Below are 24,906 nucleotides of genomic sequence, written 5' to 3' on the forward strand. Positions count from 1 at the left end.
AAATGTTGATTAACAGTATTGGGGGGGGGGGGGGATATGTTTCATGTGAAGCAGGTCTTGCAGTAAAACATTATTTCGAAATCCTTAAATAACTTCTATTTTTATCCCAATGAAGGATTAGCACACATTCATGCATTGACTGTCTGAATGTTCATTGGGCCCAAACGTTGAGCTCAACAGCCTCTGCAGTGTATCCAGGAGGAGAAAATCAACCCAGTCTTTGATATCAGAAAAGTTGTAAGTAAACCTATGCTGTTCATGGAGTAAATGAGCAAAAGGAAAACACAAAATATTTTTAATCTCAATTACATTGTAAACAAACAACACTTTCACATACAGTTCTGCATGTATACATAACAAATATATTGCACCATTTCATTTCTTGCATAGTTCAATTCAACATTTCAATGACAATACATTGAATCAATTCGACCAAAACACTGACAAGAAAAAGTTAACGTGTTTCACTGTACAAAAATAGTTGCTTATTCTAATCCAATAATGTTTTCTATTTAAATTGTACAGAAGAGGATTAGGGTCAGGCATGAGCAATACATAATGAGAGGAGGAACACGTTATCATTATGCACCCAAAGAAAACTGTTGAAATGTCAAGAAAAAAATTGAAATGCCGAGAATAAAACTGAACCACAATGTCGAGAATAAAGTCAAAATTTCATGAAATTGCATTTCAACTTAAGTCTCAACATTATGACATTTTTTTCTCTACACAAAGAATTTAAGCTTTCTTGACATTTCCAAAAAAAAAAAATTGTTTACATGCATAAAAAATCTTCCCTTCTTTCATTATTTATTCCTCATGTCTGGCCCTAATCCTCTTCCGTAAACTTCTGAACATTACAAATCCAATATTTCCCTTTAGTACACACTAATATCAATAGGTAAATCCTTTGGAGGTAGAGAAAACAGACACTGAGTAAATAGGGACACCACGTCACCCAAATACAAAATTGGTACTTCCAAAGCTGCATAGTACTTTACACAAATTGGTGCCACAATAGAAATACTCATCCACGTACTGCTACACAGAGAGTTTGATTACAAAACATACGGGCCCCTGTTAATTAATCCAGGAGCAGGCAGTGGCAGAGGTTTAGGCTTGACAACAGGATTATGGGTAATTTCATGGATTAGAGCTGCTGTAACAGATGAGTTGCACAACAATGTTGACGCAAAGAAAAAAAAAAACTGAAACACGCTTTAAATTGACACTTTGCAGGAAGTGGTACCTTCACAGTGATAACGATAGGGTTCTTATTGCCTTGCTCTCCTGCATAACTTGACAATTTTCTCTTTTTTTATCAATAGAGAATGTTGAGTTTCTTAAAGTTCAGATACAAGGACAGGAGACTGGGATGGAAATAGGTCCAACTGAGACACAAATAGTTCTAATCTACAAGGTGAAAGAAACATTTAACACATGTAACCAGGGCTCATCAAACTTTACTTTCATGCCAGCAAGGGTTTACTGAGAGTCCATTATGACTTCTGAAAATGTTTGATTGTCATGTCAGAATCAAAGTATTCCCATTCAGATATTTCTTAAAAATACATAAACACATTTGTACAAGCACCATTTGTTAAACACACACACACACACACACACACACACACACACACACACTGAAGCTTACCACACAGATATGGACTCAAACACAACCAGCACAGCACTTACAGTCTAAACGCACACCAGTGTTACCAGATGAACTGTACACAATAAGATATTCCTTAAAACAAAATTTGATGATAGCTTTTCGCATCTGGTTAAACTTTGAAATGTTCGACTATTACAAAATGTGACATATTCAATTTGTCAAATCAACAAAATTTAACAAAACCACTGTGAATGCACTGACAAGATTTGATCAATTCTGCTGATAATTGGCAGTAAATCTGGTGCATTGGTCTGATTAAGTGAATGATGGAAATAGTGGCACACTTTTGAAAGAAAAAGGTGAAGTCGTGTCGTTTGACAGGAGATATGAGGAAGAAGGAGAGAATGGACATCATTTAACAACAGGAAATAAATAAAAAGTCAAAAGTTCATTATGACATGTCTGATTAGAATCCTGAATGTTTCGTTGTTGCTGAACACACTATATTCCTCCATCAGACAAACATCTCCTTGTTAATCCACATGAGTGTGCGCGTGTCATTTGGTTTGCACTCGTACTCGATGCTGTTGAAGCTGTTTCCCCACTGGCAGTGGTCCCTCTTGTTGTAGTTGTAGTACTTCACCTGCCACACAGTTTCAAATGATCCTGCCTCTGTGAACTGAAGGAGACACACAAAGTATATCAGCATGTGTGAAATCATGTCAAGGTGAAATGAAGAGGAAGCGGACAGAGTAGTAGTAGGCAGATGGACACATGCTCACATCATCATGCAAATGCACATCATATCATCCCAGAGCCCCCCCAGGGAGTGAACCGGACAGATGGGTCACATATAAATGGGCACAAACATTCATGTCAAACATGAAGAATTTTTCCACATCATGTTTGAATTTCACTTTCAACATACTTTTAGCAAGAAAATTAGATTTGCACTCTGAACAACTGGGAAAAAAAACATTTTGTAGAGGTTTGGGCAAAGAGACATGATGGTGTCACTGTTAGGTAACCTGCTTTTATTTGGTCAAACACAAACTGAATAAGAGCTAATGTAAACAGAACACTGTAATTATTGAACTAACTCTCTAAGAAAGAGCAAATCTTCTAAGATTCTAATCTTTTATGATCGTAAACTCTATTTCTTCAAGTTTTGGACAGCTGTTCACATATAACAAGACATTTGAAGACATCGCTATGCTGTAGTAAAATCCGATCTAAATAGTTACATTTCCGGTTTACATTTTCACAGTCCAAACAATAGTTCTTCTTCCTATTGTTGTTAATTACTAACTTCAAGACCTCACCAGACCTATTCACACATATATGGCCATCTCTTAGTTAAAGCAAGAATGTGCAATATTTTACTCATAAATATAGCAGAAATCAAGTTTATCCTATTTATCTCTGAGTCATGACTGTCTACAATGATGGAATGGTGAGTCCCACCAGCTGTACTGTTGTGGGAGCCGTGTTTACATCATGTTTACATGGACGGGACGGCCTTTTGTGGAAAGCTTCTTTTAGTCAAGGACTAGAGAAAAGAAGAATGACATAGCCTACTCACTGCTTATTTGGTTATCACGTGAGTGTGTTTGGACCACAGTCATTCTGTGTCAATTCATATGCAATATGAAGCTATGAGTTAACCAATGTGTGCTAACATTAGCCTGCTAAAATAACAACGCAGGTACACAGGCAATTGCAGCTCAAGCGAAGGACAATTTTGTCCACCGCTTGCCCTTAATGGTGCTTAATTACGGTGTGTTCTAATTCATAACTCCTTCGTGCGAACGCGAGTGGAGAGCGGAGGTTTCAGAATAGCGGCGATGCTGGAGCTCAAGGGCGACATCTACTGGATCAAAAACACATTCTTCCTTTAATTTGGCTCAGGTGTACTCATGGAAAAACCTGCAGTTTTTCAAATAAACTGAGGAGAAACATCAATCGTGTAATCCCGTCAACCATGATTTGATTGGTTTAGCTGTAGAATTTGAGAGGGATTAAATTAACATTATGATCGAAGGTTAGCAAAGAGCACGTATGTTACAGCGGGTATTCTCATTAAAATGTAAAATGGAGCTCATTCGTTTATTTTTACGACATGTTTCAATTTAAACATAAAAAAAACTCCTTGCTATGCTAACACACCTTCAAGTGATCAAAATTACATCTAATGTCTAATGTAAGTTAGAATTAATGACGTTTATGATAAGGATGTTTAAGTTATACATAAAGTAATAATTTAGAGGGCGCTGATAGCCTAGCTGTCACGACGCATGTACGGAGGCTGTAGTGCTCATTGCAGCAGCCGTGGGTTTGAATCCCACTTCGCCCCCCTTTGCTGCATGTCATCCCCCACTCTCTCCTCCCGGCATTTCATGTCTCTCTTCAGTTGTCCTATCCAATAATCCAAAAAGGCCCAAATGGTAATCATGGTTTACAGAGGAGGTAGAGTTAGGCTACATAAAAGTGTAAAACTACTGTACAGACTTTTCAAATAAAGCCCAAACGTCAGATGAAGAGAAAGATGAGGGGAGAGAAAGGAGAGAATGAGAACACAAGAGGACTTTCTAAGAGGTATTAAAGCTAGAGGGGGATTCCGACTACCTGATCGAGTTCAACAGCTGGTTAAAAGGATTAAAAAGATTGCTTACTAAATGCCTGTTCAGATCTATGTTTCGCTCCCCTTGACTATTGGACGGTCAATGCAATACATGAATAAAATCAGCCATGCCACTACAGACATCAAGTAAAAGTGCTAAAGAGTAATATATTTATACTAATGACAATGTTAACATCCAATCCAGGCTAAGAATACATGCAGAACAAAATCAGTGAGAATAGAAAAAAAGAAAGGAAGTCCACACATATTTGATAAGCATCCCAACAAGTAAGATCTTCACCATGGTGCTGCTGGTGTAGCACAGTTGGAATTTCTCTCTGCAGTTTGTCTTCTCAACAAGACAGGGGCATCCAAAGAGACCTTTTTCTCATTCCGATCACTTCCTGTCTATAAAATGACATTTTAAGCTTCTCCTGCTCACGCCTGCAGATTAATGTCCTGCCTTGTGAACGATGTAGCCATACCTGTACGTTTATTTGAACTGGTTGCCTCTCTCCACTCTTGGTGTGTGCCACCCCTTCTGTGTCATACTGGCCCGCATAGACAACTGACTGAGGATCCTTGGACTTCTGCTCCAGAGGGAAGGTCACCCCACCCACACTCATGGCACTGCAGACAGGTATACAACAGATTCATCAATACACAAGTCAAAGGATTTTTACAAATCCACAACATTTTAAAATGTCCAAAAACATGCATCCTGACGTAGACAAAATGTTCATCCTCAGTGAAGCATTTTTGGGTCTACAGCTGTGTCAAATGAGCACGCTCTCAATCCAATACACCCATGAGCCATCACATGACCTATAAACCAGAATGCTCTTTAGGGGCAAGTTCGAGAGCCCAATTGTCTGGTGTGTGCAACACTAATCCTTCTTTGGCTCTGAAAGTACAACATTTATTACATAATCATGAATTGTAGACAAATCACAAGAGGGCAGTGACACAAAAAGCAAGCGAGGAATCATAATCTGGTGGAGGATTTGACAAGCAGCCAACTGGGGGTTAAGCTGCCTTCAGGTGCTGCTCGTAAAACCCTACTTTCGTGCTCTACTTGTAAGGTATGACGTAGATGGGTTCAAAAGAATAGGGCCAACACACATGGAATAGACATTTAAAGTGATATTTGTGCCGGGTCTGTATTTTCAATTTCTCCTATTGTCAATAAATGCAGCCTTAAAAAAAAACAATCAGCACAGTAAACCTGTCAAAGTCGCATCTACGGTTGCCTGTGAGGGTAATTCATTAAACAACATTCACCTATTAACCGTTCACTCGTGTAATCACAAGAAACAATGCAAGAACAGTAAAAAAAAAAATAGCCTCTATCGTACAGAGAGAGCAATGGTTCCTGTTTGATAGGCTTCAATCCATTAAGAAAATAGACTATATTCTATCAAATCAATTCATTAATTTTCAATCAAATTTAATGATTACAAAAGGAGTACGAAGAGTAAGGCTAGGCTATTTCCCTCCCATTATTAAAGCAACATATTGAGGAAAATGCTTAACTGAATGGAGATTGCTTCAGAATGAAATTGAATTGAATCAAACATGCTAGCAATTTTGGGTAATGTCTCAGTCAGGATATTGCATGATGGCTAAAACGAAATGAAAAAGGGGCTACCTACGTGGCCTCCACCGCTCCTGGTTTGACAACCACCTCAATTCTGTATTTAGACCCGGTCAGCAGCTTGATGGTCCGGGTCTGTCCAAACCTGGCTCCGTCTGACTTGAAGTACACCGCGGTGTCGTTGGGAAGCATCTTCAAAGAAATCCCAATTTTGATCAGCTGAGGGACGTTGGCCATGTTTCCATAAAGCGTGTGTCTAACCAGGATCAGTAGGATTGCAGGGTGTGTGGGGTGATGGGTCTCAGATGTCTAACAGTTAAGACAGACGGAGAAATGCCGTGCGTTCAAGCCCATGACGGAGCGCGCAGCAGAGGGAAGTGCGCCGCGCTGCGCTCTGTAATCCCGTCCAACCTACAGCACCAGCCCTAATCCCAACCAATGCTCTCTCTCGGGCTCTCCGTGAAAATCTGCCACTCCCTCACACCAATCTCCCTCCAGCTCCCCCCCCCCACGCTTGCTCTCTTCCTGTTTGCTTCTTTTACCGAGCTCCAGGCCAACCAGTTGCTTTTTCTGCCCATGATGTCGCTGTCCACGGTGCTTAAATCCTGCCATTTAAGACTGTGCGTTATTTAATTGATCCTATAAGGCCTAGGCTATGCAACGACACATGTTGGGATCGTGGTAAGCTTATAATATAAGTAAAACAGCCCATATAAGTAAAAAAATAAATAACAGACAGTGGGATAGAAAAATAGACAGGGGGCTAATAGAGGTGAATGTCCCTTAAAGTACAATGACCTATTTTGATGGGGGAGTGGAAGCCTATTTATTTCTTGGTGACATATGGACAACACGATAAATGCTGTACTGTAACAAATCTCCATCACAGGTGTGTCCTAAAACAGGGTTTCCAAAACGTTGCCCTGACAAAGGACCTCCATAGAATTAGGACTCCCTTTTGCTAAACTTATTAAATTATTTGTACATTAAGCTGACCAATATCTAAAATCAAACGTAACATTTCTCAATATTTTTCCTTATTTTCATAAAATTTAAGATTTTTAGAACAAAACAGATGCTCTCTTTAGACACGCCTTCATCCCTCAGCCCCCCCCCCCCCCCCCCCCCTTTCCTGGTTCACTTTCAGGGTTCAGTAAGGACGAGACAGCAGCATGCTATAGGGCTACATACATTTATTTAATTACAACACTGTGTTGCACTCATGTTGTAAATAAAGAAAAAATAATGTACACATTTACAGCATGTCGTAAAGCAAGAACACTGGCATTGATTTACATTGCGCCATGGTGGTGGAAGATTATCGATAAGGGTGTTAGAGACGAGTGGTGGTGTCAGCCTACGTGGTGCTGTACTCCTGGTGGCACGCCATCAGCCACAGCAGATGCCCCAGAACTTATGATGCCCTGTTGCTTGACCAAGCTCCTGACTTGTCACTTTTCAATCATCCTGGCGCTGCAAGCTCTCTTCATCCTGCCTGCTCAACTCCAACAACCACCTAATTTGCTCTTTGTAGACTGTCTTATCATTAAAATACATGAACTTCACTGAACTGATGTACGTCTAGGTCAGAGTCCTGCACTTGAATTTTGATACTGACCTGAACGTCCAGGTGGAGACAGTAAAGTAATAATTTGGATGCCAACTGCTTCTATAAACCAACAAAGATAAAACAAGTTCTACAGCAAAACAGGTTTCTGAGGGTTTGAGGCGTAAGTAAGGACTATTCACTGTCACGTATGTTGCTGCTAATGATTATGCTTGTTCTGCCATTTCAGACATGGACATGTAAGTGTTCCCTATCATCATTAACAAGATAGCTACTTTTTTCAAGATAGCTTGCATTTTTAAAACATAAAGAAGGTTATCCCTCTCTATCTCTTTAGGAAAGGTCACAAAAACAATGTCACCCTTTAGTAATTGTTTCCAGAGTACAGAGTCTTGTAGTATATTTAAGTCTCACAATGAATCCACATCCTCTTTAAGAAGTCTGTTTTCCATAAAGAATAACAGACTTTTTTTTAATATGACCAAATCACCAAACGTATCACATGTCACTTTACATTTGAGCAGGTGAACTTAAGCTGGACTGCATGGTGGATAAGTTGTTTAGAAACATCAGAATGCCCGCATATGGAGGTGAGCGGGTATAGGTCAGCATGCAGTTTTGGTACATTTGTAGTGTTTTTTTTTTTTTTTTTTTACATCATTCCATCTAAAATGTTACAGATTTTTTAATGAAAACATTTCCCCATTCGTTCTACCTGAATAGATTTAAACAGTCAATTTAGGTATATAAAATAAGGAAAGCAGTGGAAATGTGTTGAATAAACCAAAAATGTGCAAAAAGTCATGAAAAGTTATTTATATTTCATGAATTCAAATTAATGTATTTCAGAAAGAAAATAAATATACATTTATGTTCTTTTTTTCATAAATATTAGTTTGACTTGATGTCCCTCCAAATTTTCAATATCATTTGACTTTTTAGCTGCAGATCAATTGAGAAGTAAAAAATTACAATGAATAGTCAGGTTCCTTGCATTTATACATCTTGCTACCTTGAGCAAAGCAATTCAACATTAAAAGATAATTTGAGTATCCCAATAGTAGGGATAGATGATAATGACCATTGAGTGAATATTGAAATGGTGTCTAAAAACAATATAGCAAAGTTGTATTTTCCAATGAAACCCAGAGAATAGTCTTGTTATATATTTTCAATATGGACAGACATTGGTCTATAAAGGAAGTAAAAAATAACCACAATTGCAAATTACTTTATTTTGAGGTTGACTCATATAATCCATTCATGTAGTATCAACATTTGACCGCTAGAGGCCAGGCAGGCATCACAATCGTAGATCATCCACAAGACTTTTATTTTTTTTTTTACAACACTTTGCAGTTACAAAAAAGTTCACTAGTGCAGTGATGCACGTGTAGCGTCACATTGCTGACATCACCATGAGCTCTGGGTGGGTGAGATCAAAGTGGAAATAAAAAATGTAAATCTAAAAATAGAAAACTTCTCTGCAAACTTGCAAACCCTAACCCTAACCCAGGAATAAGGAGCAATAAGAATTCTATATAATTCTTATATATTTTGAATTATTAATTTCTTCGATGGGTTCATTTAAAGGACCAAAGTGTGCTTAACATTCTAATATAGTCACAGGATATCATTACACTGGCGCAATACCTGATTTCGTTTCAGAAATATGGTAAAACAAATCATCCGAAAGGAATTTTAAAAATGCACTTTATGAATAAACTTTCTGAAACCATTTTTTTTTCATGAACACGTGTATCTTTCAACTTAAAAAAATGTTCAGCGAGATAATTGGTTCGGTATTTTGTAAAAACTTTTTAAGAGCCATAAAAAACCCCGCTTGTCAGGGGTCACATGATCGGTCAGTAAGGAAGAGCGTGACGCAGCTGTTATCAATTCAATCTCCACGCGTGTTCAGATCCGTTCATAGTTTGAAACCATGTGAATCACCATCAAAATCTCTGCATTGAGGAGTAATCCCAAATGTATGAACTATCTCGGAGTGCTGTTTAATCTGTAATGGATCAGGGGATAAATGTGGTCAAGCAAATGATCATCATTCTGTACGAAAACAGTTTCATGTTAGCTACTCCATGTCAAACATAGGCTACATAAATTCCCAGTTTATGCACAGAAATGAAGAGTAGGGACTTTATATATTTTTAAAGGGTTATTCGATTCAGAGTTTTAGGAGTTCCATATAATACAACACATTTCGGCCTTTTAATGTGCCCGTATACGTTTTAAGTCAAAACGGTTTCAACTGTTTCTTTTGGGACTTGGGAAATTTCTTCGTCTGCGTAAAACCTGCGTCATCGGCGCGGTGGTGTTTTCTTGGACATGTCTTCTGTGTTTATTCACGAGGGAATTTGGAAATCATAGAAACGGCGAAAGCGGTCAAAAACATCCAATAACGCACTGGTTGTGATAATATCGTGCCGCGTCCTTCTACGTCCGGTGCGTAAAAGTTAACCATGCTTTTTGGACATCACCGGCTTCAGACACTTTGTCAGAAAAGAAAGTGAGACGGCGAGTCAGAGTGAATAAGGAAAGAAAGAGAATGTGGGAGGGTGGGAGAGCCCTCCCCCCGTCAAATGTCTCGATGGGATTCTCTCCTTCATAACCCAACTCGTCTCAAGTCTCGCGCAGATGACCAAAGTGTCCCAACCGGGCGGTGAATGTGCTCCAATAGCCACAGGATGACAAGATGATAGCAGATTAGATTTTAAACCATTCATCCGCATATCATTTAAAAAAAAAAAAAAAAAAAAAAATCTAAATCAGAGTAGCCACATATCCTGAGGCCAGAAAGCACTTGGCTACATGTGAATGTCTGTTGGTCTCCCAGCGCACTGCGCTGATGATGCCATGCCGCGAAGTCACACCGGCGAGGAGAGCGGCAGCACCGGGCTCTGGATGAAGACCTCAACTGGACGCCGGGGGCAGGACTACACGCTGAAAGATGTGGAGTCTGGTCGGAGGACGATGAACAACACGGTACGACCCGGGGACGGTCTCCTGTCTCCCGCTTCGGCAGGTGCGGTGGGAGCGGAGAGGAAGCAGGGCGCCCGGCTCAGCCTGCTGGGGAAGCCGCTGACCTACAGCGCGCAGAGTGGCCGCAGGAACGCACGCTACCGGCGACTCCAGAATTACCTCTACAACGTGCTGGAGAGACCGAGGGAATGGGCTTTCATCTACCACGCCTTTGTGTGAGTACTTGAACTTTTTGTCATCTTTCTGATCATTTGTCTCTTCCTTATTTTGAAACTTTGAAGTGTGCATTTAAGGTACTTAAAAAGTGTAGAAGCAACTGTTGCTTAATTAATCAGCAATTAAGTGAAGGCACTTTTTGAAAACACAGCACATTTTATTAGTTTTTTCTCTTTGTTTCCCTGATAATGACCAGCCGTTACACACACACACACACACACACACACACACACACACACACACACACACACACACACACACACATTTCCATCATCTCATTCTGCTGCCAGGTGTATGAGGACTGTGTCCCTGAGAAAACCTTCATGTTTTTGTAATAACACCATGCCCTCCACATGTTTTTCTACTCTACCACAAGAATCCCACCATCCTTCACGCATGCATAAGTTCCCCCGTTGACAGAAATGCACATTTATGCCTACTGTATAGAGAGAAAAAAAATCGCACTTTCTGGTTTGTTATCAATGTATTTCCTTAATCCGTGATGTCGAAGTTGTCCTGACTTGGACCTGACTCCTCTCACTCTTTGAATGATACATTGCTTCATCACTATGTCAGTACACAAATGTGATCACCTGTTGCTTGGACCACAGTGTGCAGACAACACGGCAGAGACAGAACATGTAACAGTCATCTAATGACTTTTAAAATGGGCTATAGGTGCGCTGCTATGTTGAAGTATTTTAAAGTTGCACATGCTGTTGCAAAACTAATTGTGAAATCAGCAAATAGAGTCAATAGATGAAACAATTTACCATATTAGGCCACGTCTCTTCTCATCCTATGTAACACTGAAAGACCCACCAGAAGGTCAGCATTCTGTTAGCTGAAAAGTCTGGTTGTAATATACTCTTGTGCTCCATTTTGAGTCTATCATCACTGGCCTGGACGGAGTGGCTCAGGGAAAAGTCCTGATGGGACACTTTTAAAGCCGACATGTTTCGGTGCTTCAATTCAAAACAGCCTTCAGCTGACCACAGTTTGGTTTTTCTGGTGTTAAATTGCCCTGTCATGACAAAACATTTTGAGATTTCCATTCTTCTTTGGAGAAAACACGAGTTCCACTTTCCTCATGCACTTTCAATTAACCAATTTGGAGATTATTGTTAACATTCAGGCTGAGCTTCTCTGGCTTTTGTCTGCCTTAACTCATAGATCAGTTGTTTTGTTTGCTTATCCTGTTTCTGTGCAGAGGATGCTCGTGAACGTGACACACACACACTTACTGAAGACTCTAGATGACTTGAGTCATATCTAATAAGTGACAGTTGCAAGATAATTAGTGTATAAACGGAGATTGTCTCTTGGTTTTTTCTTTCTGCTGTGCTGAGATCTAAATTAACTTAGTTCCATACAAGAGATTCTCTTTACTATGAATGTGGAAACGACGCAGATGCTCATTTGACCTTTCTTTTTTTTTTTCAGTTTTTTGAATGCTCCAAAATGTAAAACACATGATTTCCTGTGTTGCTGAGGATATTTAAAATGAAAAAGGGACTGTAACAATTGGAGTGTTTAGTGTAAAATTGCACACATTCTATTGTTTTTTCTAAGTCTACAGATTTATCTGTGTATATTCATAATATATACAATGCTGCTTAGGCATTAATTTATGTAAACATATCCATCTCACACGCATGCACCAGCAGCGCGCCCACACTGCAGCATGGTCTGGGTGATGAAACACCCCGTCCCTTCCCGCCCCAATGCTCCTGCTGGAATCAGGAGCGCTGTGAGAAGGAGGAAGTGGAGCTGTCAGAGGAGGGGCCGTGAAGCCGGATGTTGACGTTTTATTTGCTCAGGCGGGACAGCTGAGGTCGCAGGGGTTAAGTCGTTACATCTGCTCACAACCACAGCCTAAAACAAACTATTTAAGTGAGATCAAGAAACTACCAAGAGATTAGGAATACAATCTCACTGTAAGGGAATATATTGACGGAAATCATGAGTCTGTTTTATTGTCATTCGATACAGGGATTTTTATTTTGTTGATTAGGACAGAATTCATTGATGTTCATTTTTGTACTGCTGTGTTTAAGGACAGCTTGACTTGAAACTAGCTGTGTTCCTGCTTTACAAGTTACTTTGACATCCCTCTAAGGGGCAGCAAGTGATAACTGTGACAGTGACTTGATTCCCAAATAACAACTTGATAAAAGTTGTTTGAAAAATGGAGACTCTTTAGAATAGTTTCAGTCACAGAGAATGTACAACATCCCGATTAGGACATTTTTTTTTACACTTTTTAGTTGCAGTCATCGTGACCTAAACTTACAATTCAGACTGATTAAAAGATAATTGAGGTATCTTTATATGTGTTTATATGAGCACAGAGTGCATCTCTGATCACAATGAAGTAAGTTGCACTTTCTGGTAATTTTTCAATTGTGTTTTCACATATAGTCAAGGAAACTTCACATTTTTTTTGTGTGCCTGAAAGTCCTCAAAATCTCTTGTCTTTATGCCAAAAGCAATCAGTATTTTGGTGTCTAGCCCAATTTGTTTTCAAGTACATTAGGGATCATGTTAATGTCTCGCTTTCAAAGGGTAGCGGTCTTCATTTCAACACAAAATATTTCTGAATCATGAATGATTCTTTTGTGCTGAATCATTTCACTGGAAGCTTTATTTTGAAAATACAAATAGAAGATTACATTTGTATGAAAGTCTTTTGAGAGTTTTTTTTGTACTGCTGGCAAAGTAAAGTCACTGAAAATGAACCAAAGCCTGTACAAGTCAAACTGTTTTGATACAGGGTATATGAAAAGGCATAACAGCGTGGCAACTGTCAGTTTCAATATTAATAAACATATCAGGGAATCAGTTAATCCAGCGCTAATATGTAAATAATTGTTTTACAGAATTCTTATTTGTTCTATTATTTTGTATTTCCACTTGGCTCCAGCATCAGTAAGAGTGTTTGTTCTTTCTTTGATTTTGAGTTTGCAGAAGTTGTCAACTTGTTGCCATCGCACCAAGAAACTGTTGAAACCCATTTGTAGCTTGTCTATGAAAACTTAAGTCCAACATTTTAAAAGTTTTTAGCTGTGGTCAAAAAATGGTTTTGTGAACTTTGAAGTTGTTGTTTTTTTATTGGCATATAATCGCTCGCATATCTGAGTTTAAAGCAGAAGATCTTTTTTTCAAATCAGAGATAGTGAAGCAAACTGTCAGGGTAAATGTCCCATTAGATGTGTAATAGATTTAAGACTTACACACTCGTGTCATTTCACTTCCTGGGAGATTCTCATACTGTACCATATCTTGACAAACAAACCCTACATTCAAATGTTGTCACAATGGTTGGAAAAACGGGGTTTCTGAATGGGGAAAATCCTGAGAAGGCTCCCACAAGTTGAAACAACTGTTGTCTGCATGGTCAAAACGTTGCATTATTAACATAAACCATATCCATTTTTGCCTCAGTTGTAATATCCAGAACAGTTGAAAGGAAGTCTCTCCAACCTGTGAACTTGGATCATAAAAAGAGTGCATGGTTGCAGTAATACACACTGTGCAATTGTAGATATGCTTACATATACACACAGTGTCATGGCTGCAAACACCTGCTACACACAAACACATCCCACATTGGTGAGAGATGAACAAACACAAGAAAGTACATGATTTATAAAAGAAATGTTTCCTTTGATCATTTAATTAGCAAGCTGTTATGGTGGAACAGATGCTGCTGTGTTTGTGGATCCATGCGGTGCAAACGTGTCAGAAAAGAGCTTCGTGGTTAGCTTGTGTGTGTGTGTGTGTGTGTGTGTGTGTGTGTGTGTGTGTGTGTGTGTGTGTGTGTGTGTGTGTGTGTGTGTGTGTGTGTGTGTGTGTGTGTGTGTGTGTGTGTGTGTGTGTGTGTGTGTGTGTGTGTGTGTGTGTGTGTGTGTGTGTGTGTGTGTGTGTGTGTGTGTGTGTGTGTGTGTGTGTGTGTGATCAGTAAGTTTGTCTGACTCTGTATACTGTCTATAGGAATCCCTGATGGGCTGTGTTATGAATCAAGGCACTGATAAGCATCTGGGCTCACTTCCTGCTAAATAGTGCTCTGAAACACTGCTGGTATTAAGATCCAATCTCCTAATGAGGTGGCGTGTGTTGGGCTAATCACATTTTCTCAAATGGGTTCCAGCCACAGTTTGCATTATGTGCTTTACTCAGAAGATGATTCCTGTGTGTGTTTGTGTGTTTGTGTGTTCTGTTTTCTGTACGTAGTCTAAAAAGGATCAACACATTTATGCATGCATTATGCATGCATGTTTTTGTGATGTGAAGTGAAAGTCTGAAAGTGAAAAAATCAGCCCACACTTGGTTGTTGTGAGTGACCAGGACTAATAATATGCGGCAATGTGTCTGCTTTTCTGATGTGGGTGAATGAGTTAGAGAAACATTGGTTTGTAAAGACACATTGATTCAGTCACACAGTTTGAATGCATCAGCGATCGATCCCAGGGCCGTTCTGGTCCATTCATCAGCCCAGTGTGATGATCTCGCCACGAGGCAATTCACACCTCGTTCTCATGAGCAGTCTCAGTCCAGTTTGAGCCTGAAACCACACAGATCTGTGCAGAGTCTGTGATGCACTGACCTCCAGTTATCAGTCATCCCTCAGAAGGGAATCACATTGTACTTTATTTGCCTTCAAACAAAGGTCATTGTGATAACTGTCCTGTACTGTGAGGATGATACCTGACGCGGTTGTTGCCCTGCGTACCTCTTAAGGACAGACCGTGGGATGAACAGTCGGACAAATTGTCAGACTGTATACTAGACAGTGCAGTTCTCATTCTGTGATCACCATGTTTTCTTTAATCCATGAAAGCATCTTTCTCTAACCATAGCATAAACAAATTGGGATTTTTTTTCGGGGTTAAATTGTAGACTTGTAACTAAAAGGTAGCACGAGTGTTGAGGCTTTGTTGATATGCGTTTGTTTGGTTTACATCACTGCTGTTTGTGAAGATGTCTCAAGACTCCTGCAACTTTAAATACACTTCTACGGGTTCTGAAACCTGGAAACACATGACAAAGCTTTGACCCAGAGATGATTTAAACCTCAGGTGCATTGATCCGAACAAAGCTTAAATCGCCAGACCTGAAGAACATCAAAGGCAGACTTGAGAGACTGCACTCTGTTTCCTGAGAACATGGTGACATTTGAGACACCTGAACACATAAAAGAGTGTCTGTGTTTTCGGCAGAGAGTTACTGCAGGTAAGGAGGAGGATGTTGGCTCGCACCCAATGGAAAATGCTAAGGAGCCATTCGATGGGATTAATAGAAAGAGGGATGTGTGTGTGTGTATCCGTGTATAAATACTGTCATGATGTGTTCCGGTGTTTGCATGACTAGGTAAAAAGTTGGTACCCTATTAAAGGGTGTGTGTGTGTGTTATTTTATGTCCCTACTGGAGCGTGTGAGAAAGTACCATAGAGTGGATTTTTTTATTCAGAGTAGACAGTAGGATGGAAGGAGAAGGAACAAGTAAAGATTTAAAAAAAGTGTAAGATAGCAGATTTTGAATTGAAATGGGTATTATAAGTTTTCTTCTTCCTGCTCCTGTTTGCTTATGGACAGTGTTATCATGAGAAAATATTTCATGTTGTGTGTTATATTTTATGGGAACTAAACACTGGAATGAGCAAATAAATCAAATATGAAAATGAAATGAAATTTCATGTGCAAAAATATTCCTGGAGGTCAGTTTACTCCAGAAATATTTGAAAAACATGCAATATATATATATATATATATATAGTTTCTGTGATAAGAACGCTTGCCACCCTTTAAGGTTAAATATCCTGCTTGAGAGTGGAGAGTTAGATTTTATGATCAGAGCAGCCTTGTTGTCGGTTTCGTCAGAGAATCATTTGGCTCCGTAAGTGAGAGCCAACTGGTGAGAAGTTGTAAGAGCTCATTGAACTGAAGCGACAAATATACTGTGACATCCAGGCAGCTCGCACAGGAAGTGTGTAGGTTGGGAGGTCTTTGTGCGTGTGCGCGTGTGCATGTGCTCAGTCCTTGTAAATCACACACACGGCACCACAGTTGCACAGGATTTCTTCCCATACGACTGTGTTAGCATCGCAGGGTTACATCTAGTATCTTTAGAGCCATGTGTTTGCTCATGCTTATGTGTGTAAGTGTGTCTGTGGGGTAGTGTGTGTGTCTATTCGTTAGTCATCAGGCAGTCATCTCGTACATCAGTCAAGGTGCCAGGTTGCTGAGCAGACTTCAGCGCTGATGGATGGAGACGATACAGAATGCCCCGCTGCTGGTTATGCGTCACACCAGCCTCCCCCTGGCCTGCTGTGTGCACCGCAGACGTTCTCCTGTCAGCTCTCTAAACGCGACTGTTCCTCAAAAGCACACACTCACGGTATCCCTGTGACACGCCCACACATATTAACACACATGAGTACACATTTTCTCTTATGTCACACAAACACATACATCATACGCACAGAAAATGTTTTCAAATAGTAAAAGAATATATATTATTCAAACATCTGGTTGCTCTATGTTGGATTTAATTTCCTCAGCATTGTGTCTGTGGAATGTTTTTTCTTACTGTTAATTTATTGAAAGGGAGTTAATGGAAATTTGGGATCATTCCAATTTACTTTTCCAATTTACTTTAGAGTTATTTTACATAATGGGGAAACAAATTGTGCATTTTTGAAATGTTGAATAAAGCCTGGCTCACCCCCCCCCCCCCCCCCTCCCTTGGGCTTCCTGCCTAATGCTAAGCTAAGCTAATAGCCTATGGCATTTGCATTTTCCTCCAACTCCATGTTGACAAAGATGAGAGTGGTACCACCTTTCATATCTAGCTTTGTCAAAAAGAGCAAACTTACATATTTCCAACAAATGTACTCACAATGAAATGTTTGACACTTATAGCAGCGTAAGAGAATAGAGGTTTTTAGCGGAGTAAAAATAGAGCTTTATAAGCACAATACCACAGTATTCATACTTAAATAAACTTCTGAAGTGCATGTCAGTTACCTCAAACAGCTGTGTGTGTGCACAGAGAAAAGCACACACATCAATACACCTATTATTACTACACACACACATTACTCTAAGTCAGTCTGATCCACGAGGCCCCCTGAGAAATCCTCCCGTGTTCAAGTATAGCAAGAATTATGAGCTGTATATAGCAGCATTGCTTAACCACCTGGGGTGAGAGTGTAAATATTTCAGCAGGTTTCATGTGCGAGTGTGTGTGACAGAGAGAGAATATAAGACAGCACTGTCAGCTCTGTCTTAGTCTGTGCACTCTCTATCAACACACACACACACACACAAATTTCATAGAACAATGTACTGCCCATCTCAGCCCAGCACATATTGTGAATAATTAATCTTTGTTACTCATTCACATTTCTCTCAGGTGGCACACTGGTTCGGGCAGAGCAGAACCCACTCACCCACACGCTGACAAAGTTTCTCAGACACATTAATGTATGAACAGGTGTTTTTCTCTGTTTGGCATGTTTTCCTTGTGGAGGAATTGGGGGAACCTCATTTGTCATGCCAGTAGAATAATGAGAATTGAGAGCTGCGGGACATGGAGGAACTGAGAGGGACAGAATGACACAGAGGGGTGGCTGAAAAAAAGGGGGTGAGGAGAGGGAGGGAGGGAGGGAGTGAACTAACGGAGACGCTGTGCTGTAAGATAGCTGGCAAGCTATTGTTGTTCTACAGAATATATGGCCTTATATCACAATTGTGATGTTCACATGGGCTAAAGTCATATCGCAGGGTGTGCAGTGTCAATCATATTACCTGAAAAGTGTCATGCTGCTTTTTCTGTTGTTGCTTGATGCAAAAAAAAAAGCAGCAGTTTCTCCTCTTTCATGATGAATGTACAAACAAGGCCTGTCTGATGCCACACCAGTGCAAACCCTCCCCAGAACACAGAATGAACCGATCAGTTTGCATACTGAGTCTGTGTGTGCCCCATGCTGTGAAATGTAAACATGCATGCAGTGTTGCTGCTGTCAGAGAAACATACCAACACGATGCATGACAGATATTCAGTTAGCTAGGTGGATTTCGAGTGAGTATATTACTGGTTAGCAGCACCACTGTGTCCTTTACTATTACTACTATTACTATTGTAATGTAGAAACAAAATTGATCAAAACAATCTTGATAAACTATTTACAGCTTTTCTCCGTCTTATTTAACTGCAGTGAAAATCTTTGAGTTTTTGGAATAAACAAGAAGTTAAAACAAGCCCCCATTGACTGTGATTGTTGTACTATTTCCTGGGTACATCATTAAGACTTAATTATTGATCCGTCAAATAAATAGCATAAGGATTTATTAATAACCTTTCAGATAAATAGCCACGCTTTTTTTGCCGCAGTATCGTGTATATACAAGTGCATGATCATCATCTTGCTAGAAATTCACTCCGATTCTGTATTTGATCATGCCAATAAGCCGCTCTATTTCAGCCCTGCTCAGGACTGTTTGTGGACAGGATATGGACACATATATGTTCGAAGACAATAGTTAAGTGTTATATGTGACCTTTAATTTATCCCCATTTGGATGATTATTGTGATTCAAACATTAACCTGATTAACTTGATTCACAAACACATGCAACCAAAAACTAACTACATAAAACAAGCAGACACAAAAATGTTATAACCTGTTATGTGACATTGGTTACCAAATACTATGCGCCCCAGTAAGACCAATATCAGTTGGGGTAAATTGCATTTGAATAATTTCATTGAGCAGCACTGTTCATTTTTCATATTGGCACATACCATCTGATCACAGACAGCGACATTGTGACACAAATAGAATGTCGTTTCACAGCAGGATGCAAGCCATTTCAATATTTGAGTCATTTAATCAGAGAAATCTATGAAGCACAGCTCTCCTTTAAAATGCCTCAGGTATAAAAATAGACACATATAATGGGGCTTTTATGCAAATGACAACACTTCAGCGTCACTATCCCACCTACCTGAGACAGCAGAGAGGAAGGAAGAAAGGAAGGCAGATGAGGGCTGAGATGAAAGGAAGCATGAAACAGGATACGAGTAAAATTAGAACAAGATAAAGTTAACAAACTGTATTCCATAATTTCCACTTGATTTCCTCTGTCTGTCTGGCTGATATGGAACTAATGTGCCAAGACGTTTGATTGGCTCTGCTTATAGATAGAATTAAAAACAATTTTTGTGGTAGAGGTACAAACAGAGGGCGCTTCCCTTCTGAGGACATAAATCTGCAATCAGTTTGCTCAGACAGTCTTGTTTATTTTGGTCTATTTGACACAAAAAGGAGATTTAAAGCTGCTAGAAGACTAAACAGTTACTTTGTCTTCAGTCTGATTTAAAGATTGAAATCCATCTTCCTCTGTAACTGTCGTAGATCAAAGTGCCTTTGTTGCCTTTTTAAAGGAAGAATGTGCAACTTGATCCAGTAGATGTCGTCCTTGAGCACCAGCATGAAACCAAAACAAATCTCCGCCATACTTGAGTCTCCGCTCTCCTCCAGCGACACACATGAAACCCCCCTCCACTTGAGTTCACACAAAGGCGTTATCAGATGGAACCCAATTAAGCACCATTAGGCGCAAGCAGCGGACAAAATTGTCCTCAGCTCGCGCTGCATTTACCTGTTGACTCCATTGTTGTGTTAGCAGGCTGATGTTAGCGCTGTTTAATTAGCTCGTAGCTTCACATTGCATATAAAGTGACACAGAATGACCGTGATCTCCAAATGCTTATGTGACAGATTAGCAGTGAGTATCTCATTATTTTCTAGCCCTGACTAAAACAGCTTTCGTACGCAAGGAGAGGAGCCCGCCGTCGCGTCTATGTAAACACAATGTAAACAAGGATCTGACAACAACAGTCGGCAGGATTCGTGCTTCTCACTCATTGTCAGTCATGACTCAGATTGACATTTACATTTGATGTACTTGATTTCTGCTGTATTTATGTGTCAAATGTCTCACATTCTTCCTTCACAGATGACTCTTTTGTGGTGACGGTGTGAGGCTGGGGCTTTTTTAAACTCTGAGTGAAGAATCCTGAGAGTGTGGAGTTTAATAAAACTAACTGAAGCAAGCAATATTTTTTTTTCACGTTTTATTAAAAGCTTTTAGGAGCCAGTATTAGTGTTTCCCTGGGTGTTGCTGTCCAACATCAATTTCTTTTTGTTTGCACAGTGGGAAATCTTTACTGTACTCTGCTAAGAGATATCCTTTGTTCCTTTCACTTCTTCATTAAATTTGAGAGACTGCAGCATCCTCACATGGACAATAAATGGCTCCAAAACAGCTCAAAACAACAGCGTCACATGTTGACTTCTGCCTTCTTTCAGCAGGGGAAACATTTCATTTACTGTGCCAAAAGCACACAACGCTTATAATACACACCTCAAATGTGTCTGAGTTCATTTATACTAAGATAGCCTCTAACTCTCTCAGCTCCTTTGAGGTTGATATGTATTTATGTTGACACTCAATAGAGCCCACACTTCTGCAAGATTGTACTGAAGTTCACATGTTCAGTTTGATGTTTACAAACCATTGAAAAGTCAATATCACTTTGCACACTCACCTGAAATTGATTCATTTATAAAAACAGAATATGTACAGATCTGAAGCTTTGAGGCCAATACATTCTGGCTGCTAAAGGGATAAGCTAAAGGTTAGCACAGCACATATTGGAGAGTGACCATAATAAGTTCCTCAGCAATTGTTGAACTTATAGACGTTAAGAGGGGGAGTTAGCAATGATGGTGTCAGTCTAATGGTATGTTTTTTAAATGGTGTGTTAAATATACAGTTTGTTGCGCTGAGTAACAGAAGGAAGGGACGCTGCCTGAACCAGCCCAAAATGCAAAATTCAAAAGACCATGTTATTGTATGCCAAAGACAGAAGGGAATATTCAAGCTATAGAGCGTGAAAAAAAATTAAAGTGAAGAAAAATGAGACACCGGATTTTCTTTTGCCGCGTTCAACTGTGTAAGAAAACGGGATTCTCAAAGGGATCTGTTTATACATAAAGCTACGTTCAAACACAATAGATTCCCAAGTCTTAGACAAGAACAAATATTGTGTAATATTATATTGTGATAAATATATGTTTATGTGATAAATTTGTGGAAATTTGTTGTGTATTTTTCCCGAGCAAAACTGTTATCGTTGATTCAGAATCCAAAAATTAACACACCTGTTTTTTTTCTTTATTGGGTTGGATTGTGTAAATCCCATTGAAGTAACCCTCTTATCTGATTTTTTTTTTTTTTTTTTTCATTTTTAACCTTGAGAATTCAGGAGGTGCAGACATAGACATTTTCAGAGGACTTCAGTAGGAGGAAATCAGATCTTCGATTGTTATTGCAGCTCCTTCATGGTACCAGTAGAGGTTGATTGAGGTCACAGACCCGTTTCCTGTCATGTGACTTGATGATACTCCTGCACTCTTCAGAAATATATATATTGCTATATATATTATGCTTTGGAATTATTTTTGCTATGTGTGTATTTACAGTCAAACGTGTATTTGTGTGTGGGTGTGTTTGAAATCTTGGCCTAACCCCACAAAAAGATGGTTGCAAATACATGTATTTGTTGCCACTAGTAACTGGAGGTTTGACGAGAAGGTTTGACAAGAACTGACTCACTTCATGCATACACTGCATGCAAAGTCTTCCTTGTCTTGGTGTATGTGTTGATAGCTTTTGCTCAAAGTGTGTGTGCATGGGTGTCTGCAAGAGACGAAGAGAGAGGGACTGTCCCTGTGAAGGCATGTGTGTGAATCTCTTTTTGCCATGTGTGTGGGTGGGTGTGGGTGGGTGTGGGTGTGTGAGCAGGCATTTGGTGCAGTCCATTGATGGGAGTCAGTCTAATGTAGAGTGAGTCTCTGTTTTCCCAAAGTAAGCCTTCTCCCAGGCCTGCAGCCAACAGAGCAACCAGCCTGACACAACAAGACAGCTGGTATTTGTATAACATCACACATGTTGTGTGTATATGTGTGTGTGTGTGTGTGTGTATATGTGTGTGTGTGTGTGTGTGTTTGAGTGTGTTACAAAGACAAATAAACCTTCTGAACATTTGATTAAACTAAAATCGACCTAGTTGACTGGTACGCACAGTTGTGCATAGATGTAATGTGTGTTTGGATGTTTGAGAAAATATGCCAACTATGCCGGAAGAGACAAAAGATGTATGACTGAGAGACAGAATGGTTTTGTATTTCTCTTAATGATTGACGTGAGTGATCATACTTTTCCAAATCATGGAAAGTCAGTTCACAAAGTCACACTTCCAAGATATTTAGGGCCACAGTTGGTTTTCATAAATTTAATTGTAAGGGTTACAATGAAGAGATTCACATTTTAACGCTTAAGATTTTTAAGAAATAAACCACACTTTTGGGGCTATTTTTATGGTCAACATTTGTTTAATGGAATTCTATTTAATTCCGTTCATTGTAGATGTTTCCATAGTCACTGGTGGAGTCGGTTGTTCATGCCTGCGCTCAGAATGTTCTCACGTGCTCAAGGGATTCACAGGAAATAATTCATGCATGTCATTCACTGTTAATGTTTGCAGTTGCATCTCTGCAATACTAGTCTGTTCAGATCACTATTCACCGCTCACTCTCCCACAGCCAAGTATGAGCTGTGTTACTTTTTAAGTGTTTTATGCAAGCCCTGCGTTTTCTGTCAGTTTAGCTATAAGAGTTGGCTTTATTTGTGAAGCTATGACAGGTAAATACACTCAAAACTAACCATGTTGACAAGTATTCAGTGAGTTTAATTCAAAGATACCTATACTAAACAAAAAAAAGTGTCTGGTTCTAAATATTTGAGCAAATACTGCACTATAGCACTCTGTGACCCATCAGCGAAGTAAAAAAATGCTGTTGTGTGGTATGAAACAGTGACGTTGTACTAAAGTGCAGGACTCAGAGACTGCAATGTTTTTGTTCTTCTTTTGAATGGTTTATTCCATTTAGAGTGACGGCTGGCTTGGCGTTCACCTCCATTCAGATTGATGTGCCATCTTGTTCAGCAACAGTTTGTGTGTCATGGTGATGGGTGGAATTGCAGTCATATAACTATGGATTGGGCAAACAGTGTCATACGATTAAAAAATCTGAATAATAGCAGGTGGGTTGAGGGTATTTCTGAGTTAAACACGTACAGTGATCCCACAGCAACATGTGTGCGTCTAACCAATAAGAGAGACAGCGAGCACATTTATGCACCATGCACAGTGCTGTAACTTGCATTGATTATTGAAATTCCCAGACATGCAGATAGGCTCAATGAAAAACTATTGGTATTTGTCCCACACAGTCAGTCGAGATTTATACCATGAGAATGTTTGCCGTTAGATAGTTTTTCCTCCGTTTAAAACCTGAACTCCATCAGAGCTGTCTTAAAATATAATAATAATAATAATAATAATAATAATCATTTTATAAATAATAATAATACTATTATTTTAGATGCTAAAAGTTGATCAGTCCTCTTTTGGAGAGTGTCCTCTGTCCTGTCCAGTCATCACACTTTAAGAGAGTTTTTAGTTTCACTGCTGAGAAGACTCTTGAAATATGCTGCAGTGACATAACTGTACACATGGAAACACTTAGAGTTGCTATTAACTGCTTCAGCTTGGAAGCTTGAAATGCTCAAAATAATATATGGTAATTTAATTTTGATTTGGCTCTGTGTTTTTAACAATATCACACCCACCAAGACCTAGTATAAACACGAAGACTCACAGAAGAGCTCAGCTAAGAAACACATAACATAATTGAATAAGTTAATGTGCTAAAGTGGAGAAATGCTTACAGTATAATTGAATGGATTAGACTCAGCCTTAAAGACTCAGACTTGACTGGAAACAAGGCATTTTGTTCTGCTGCACTTTAAACCAACACATCAGCTGATCCTCTGTTGAATGTCCACATGTGCTTTGCAACAAGCCTTTTTTTTGTTATCAGTTACCGCTCTAAAATGCAGTTATAACCAGATTAGGACAGGGACGTCAAAGATTACAATTTAAAGGTTATAATTCAGTCTAGGAAGAATAAAACAAGCCAGATCAATACGTGCTAACAATAAGCTACAAAATAAGTCAAAGTTGAGTTCCGCAATGACTTTTTTTTTTAGATTGAGAAAGAGTTTTGTCCGTGAAAAATGATTACAGCGTCCAGGATGATTATCATAGAGCACAAATGGAGAAAGGAAACAAAATGCCCATTTCAATTCGACTAAATACTAAA

The 24,906-nt window shown here is 39.4% G+C and overlaps 2 protein-coding genes across 11 annotated transcripts in view; one reads left to right on the top strand and one right to left on the bottom strand.

The window, feature by feature from the left end:
* Positions 1-278: 278 nt before the first annotated feature.
* On the bottom strand, positions 279-6,314 carry cnrip1b (cannabinoid receptor interacting protein 1b). 2 transcript variants are annotated; one of them, XM_065959786.1, is made up of 4 exons: positions 5,888-6,314; positions 4,721-4,865; positions 4,537-4,643; positions 279-2,294 (listed from the first exon to the last, which is right to left on the bottom strand). In XM_065959786.1, exons 1-4 carry the CDS (start codon positions 6,064-6,066, stop codon positions 2,255-2,257), a joined length of 471 nt encoding a protein of 156 aa, XP_065815858.1. In that variant the 5' UTR covers positions 6,067-6,314; the 3' UTR covers positions 279-2,254. The 2 variants fall into 2 exon arrangements, with proteins under 2 accessions (XP_065815858.1, XP_020494713.1); XM_020639057.2 differs by lacking the exon at positions 4,537-4,643 and having other exon boundaries at positions 5,888-6,304.
* Positions 6,315-9,399: 3,085 nt separating this feature from the next.
* Positions 9,400-24,906, top strand: part of kcnq5a (potassium voltage-gated channel, KQT-like subfamily, member 5a) — an 86,150-nt gene continuing 70,643 nt past the window's right edge. For 6 of the 9 annotated variants that reach the window (XM_065959448.1, XM_065959444.1, XM_065959447.1 and 3 more), the window contains exon 1: positions 9,401-10,608. In XM_065959448.1, coding sequence (XP_065815520.1) covers positions 10,229-10,608 — 380 coding nt within the window. In that variant the 5' untranslated portion in view covers positions 9,401-10,228. Of the gene's footprint in view, positions 10,609-24,906 lie in introns of all 9 variants that reach the window. The other 3 variants (XM_065959443.1, XM_065959442.1, XM_065959445.1) reach the window with 1 other exon arrangement.

Source organism: Labrus bergylta, chromosome 10 (assembly GCF_963930695.1).
Source record: "Labrus bergylta chromosome 10, fLabBer1.1, whole genome shotgun sequence".
In the NCBI taxonomy this organism is placed as follows: domain Eukaryota; kingdom Metazoa; phylum Chordata; class Actinopteri; order Labriformes; family Labridae; genus Labrus; species Labrus bergylta.

Excerpts from the sequence above, each read along its gene's own strand:
- cnrip1b (XM_020639057.2), bottom strand. The coding sequence starts at position 6,066 with ATGGCCAACGTCCCTCAGCTGATCAAAATTGGGATTTCTTTGAAGATG. Across the intron at positions 4,866-5,887 it reads CCAGGAGCGGTGGAGGCCAC|TGCCATGAGTGTGGGTGGGG; the intron begins GTAGGTAGCCCC and ends ACCTGTCTGCAG. Across the intron at positions 2,295-4,720 it reads CAGTTCAAATAAACGTACAG|TTCACAGAGGCAGGATCATT; the intron begins GTATGGCTACAT and ends TGTCTCCTTCAG.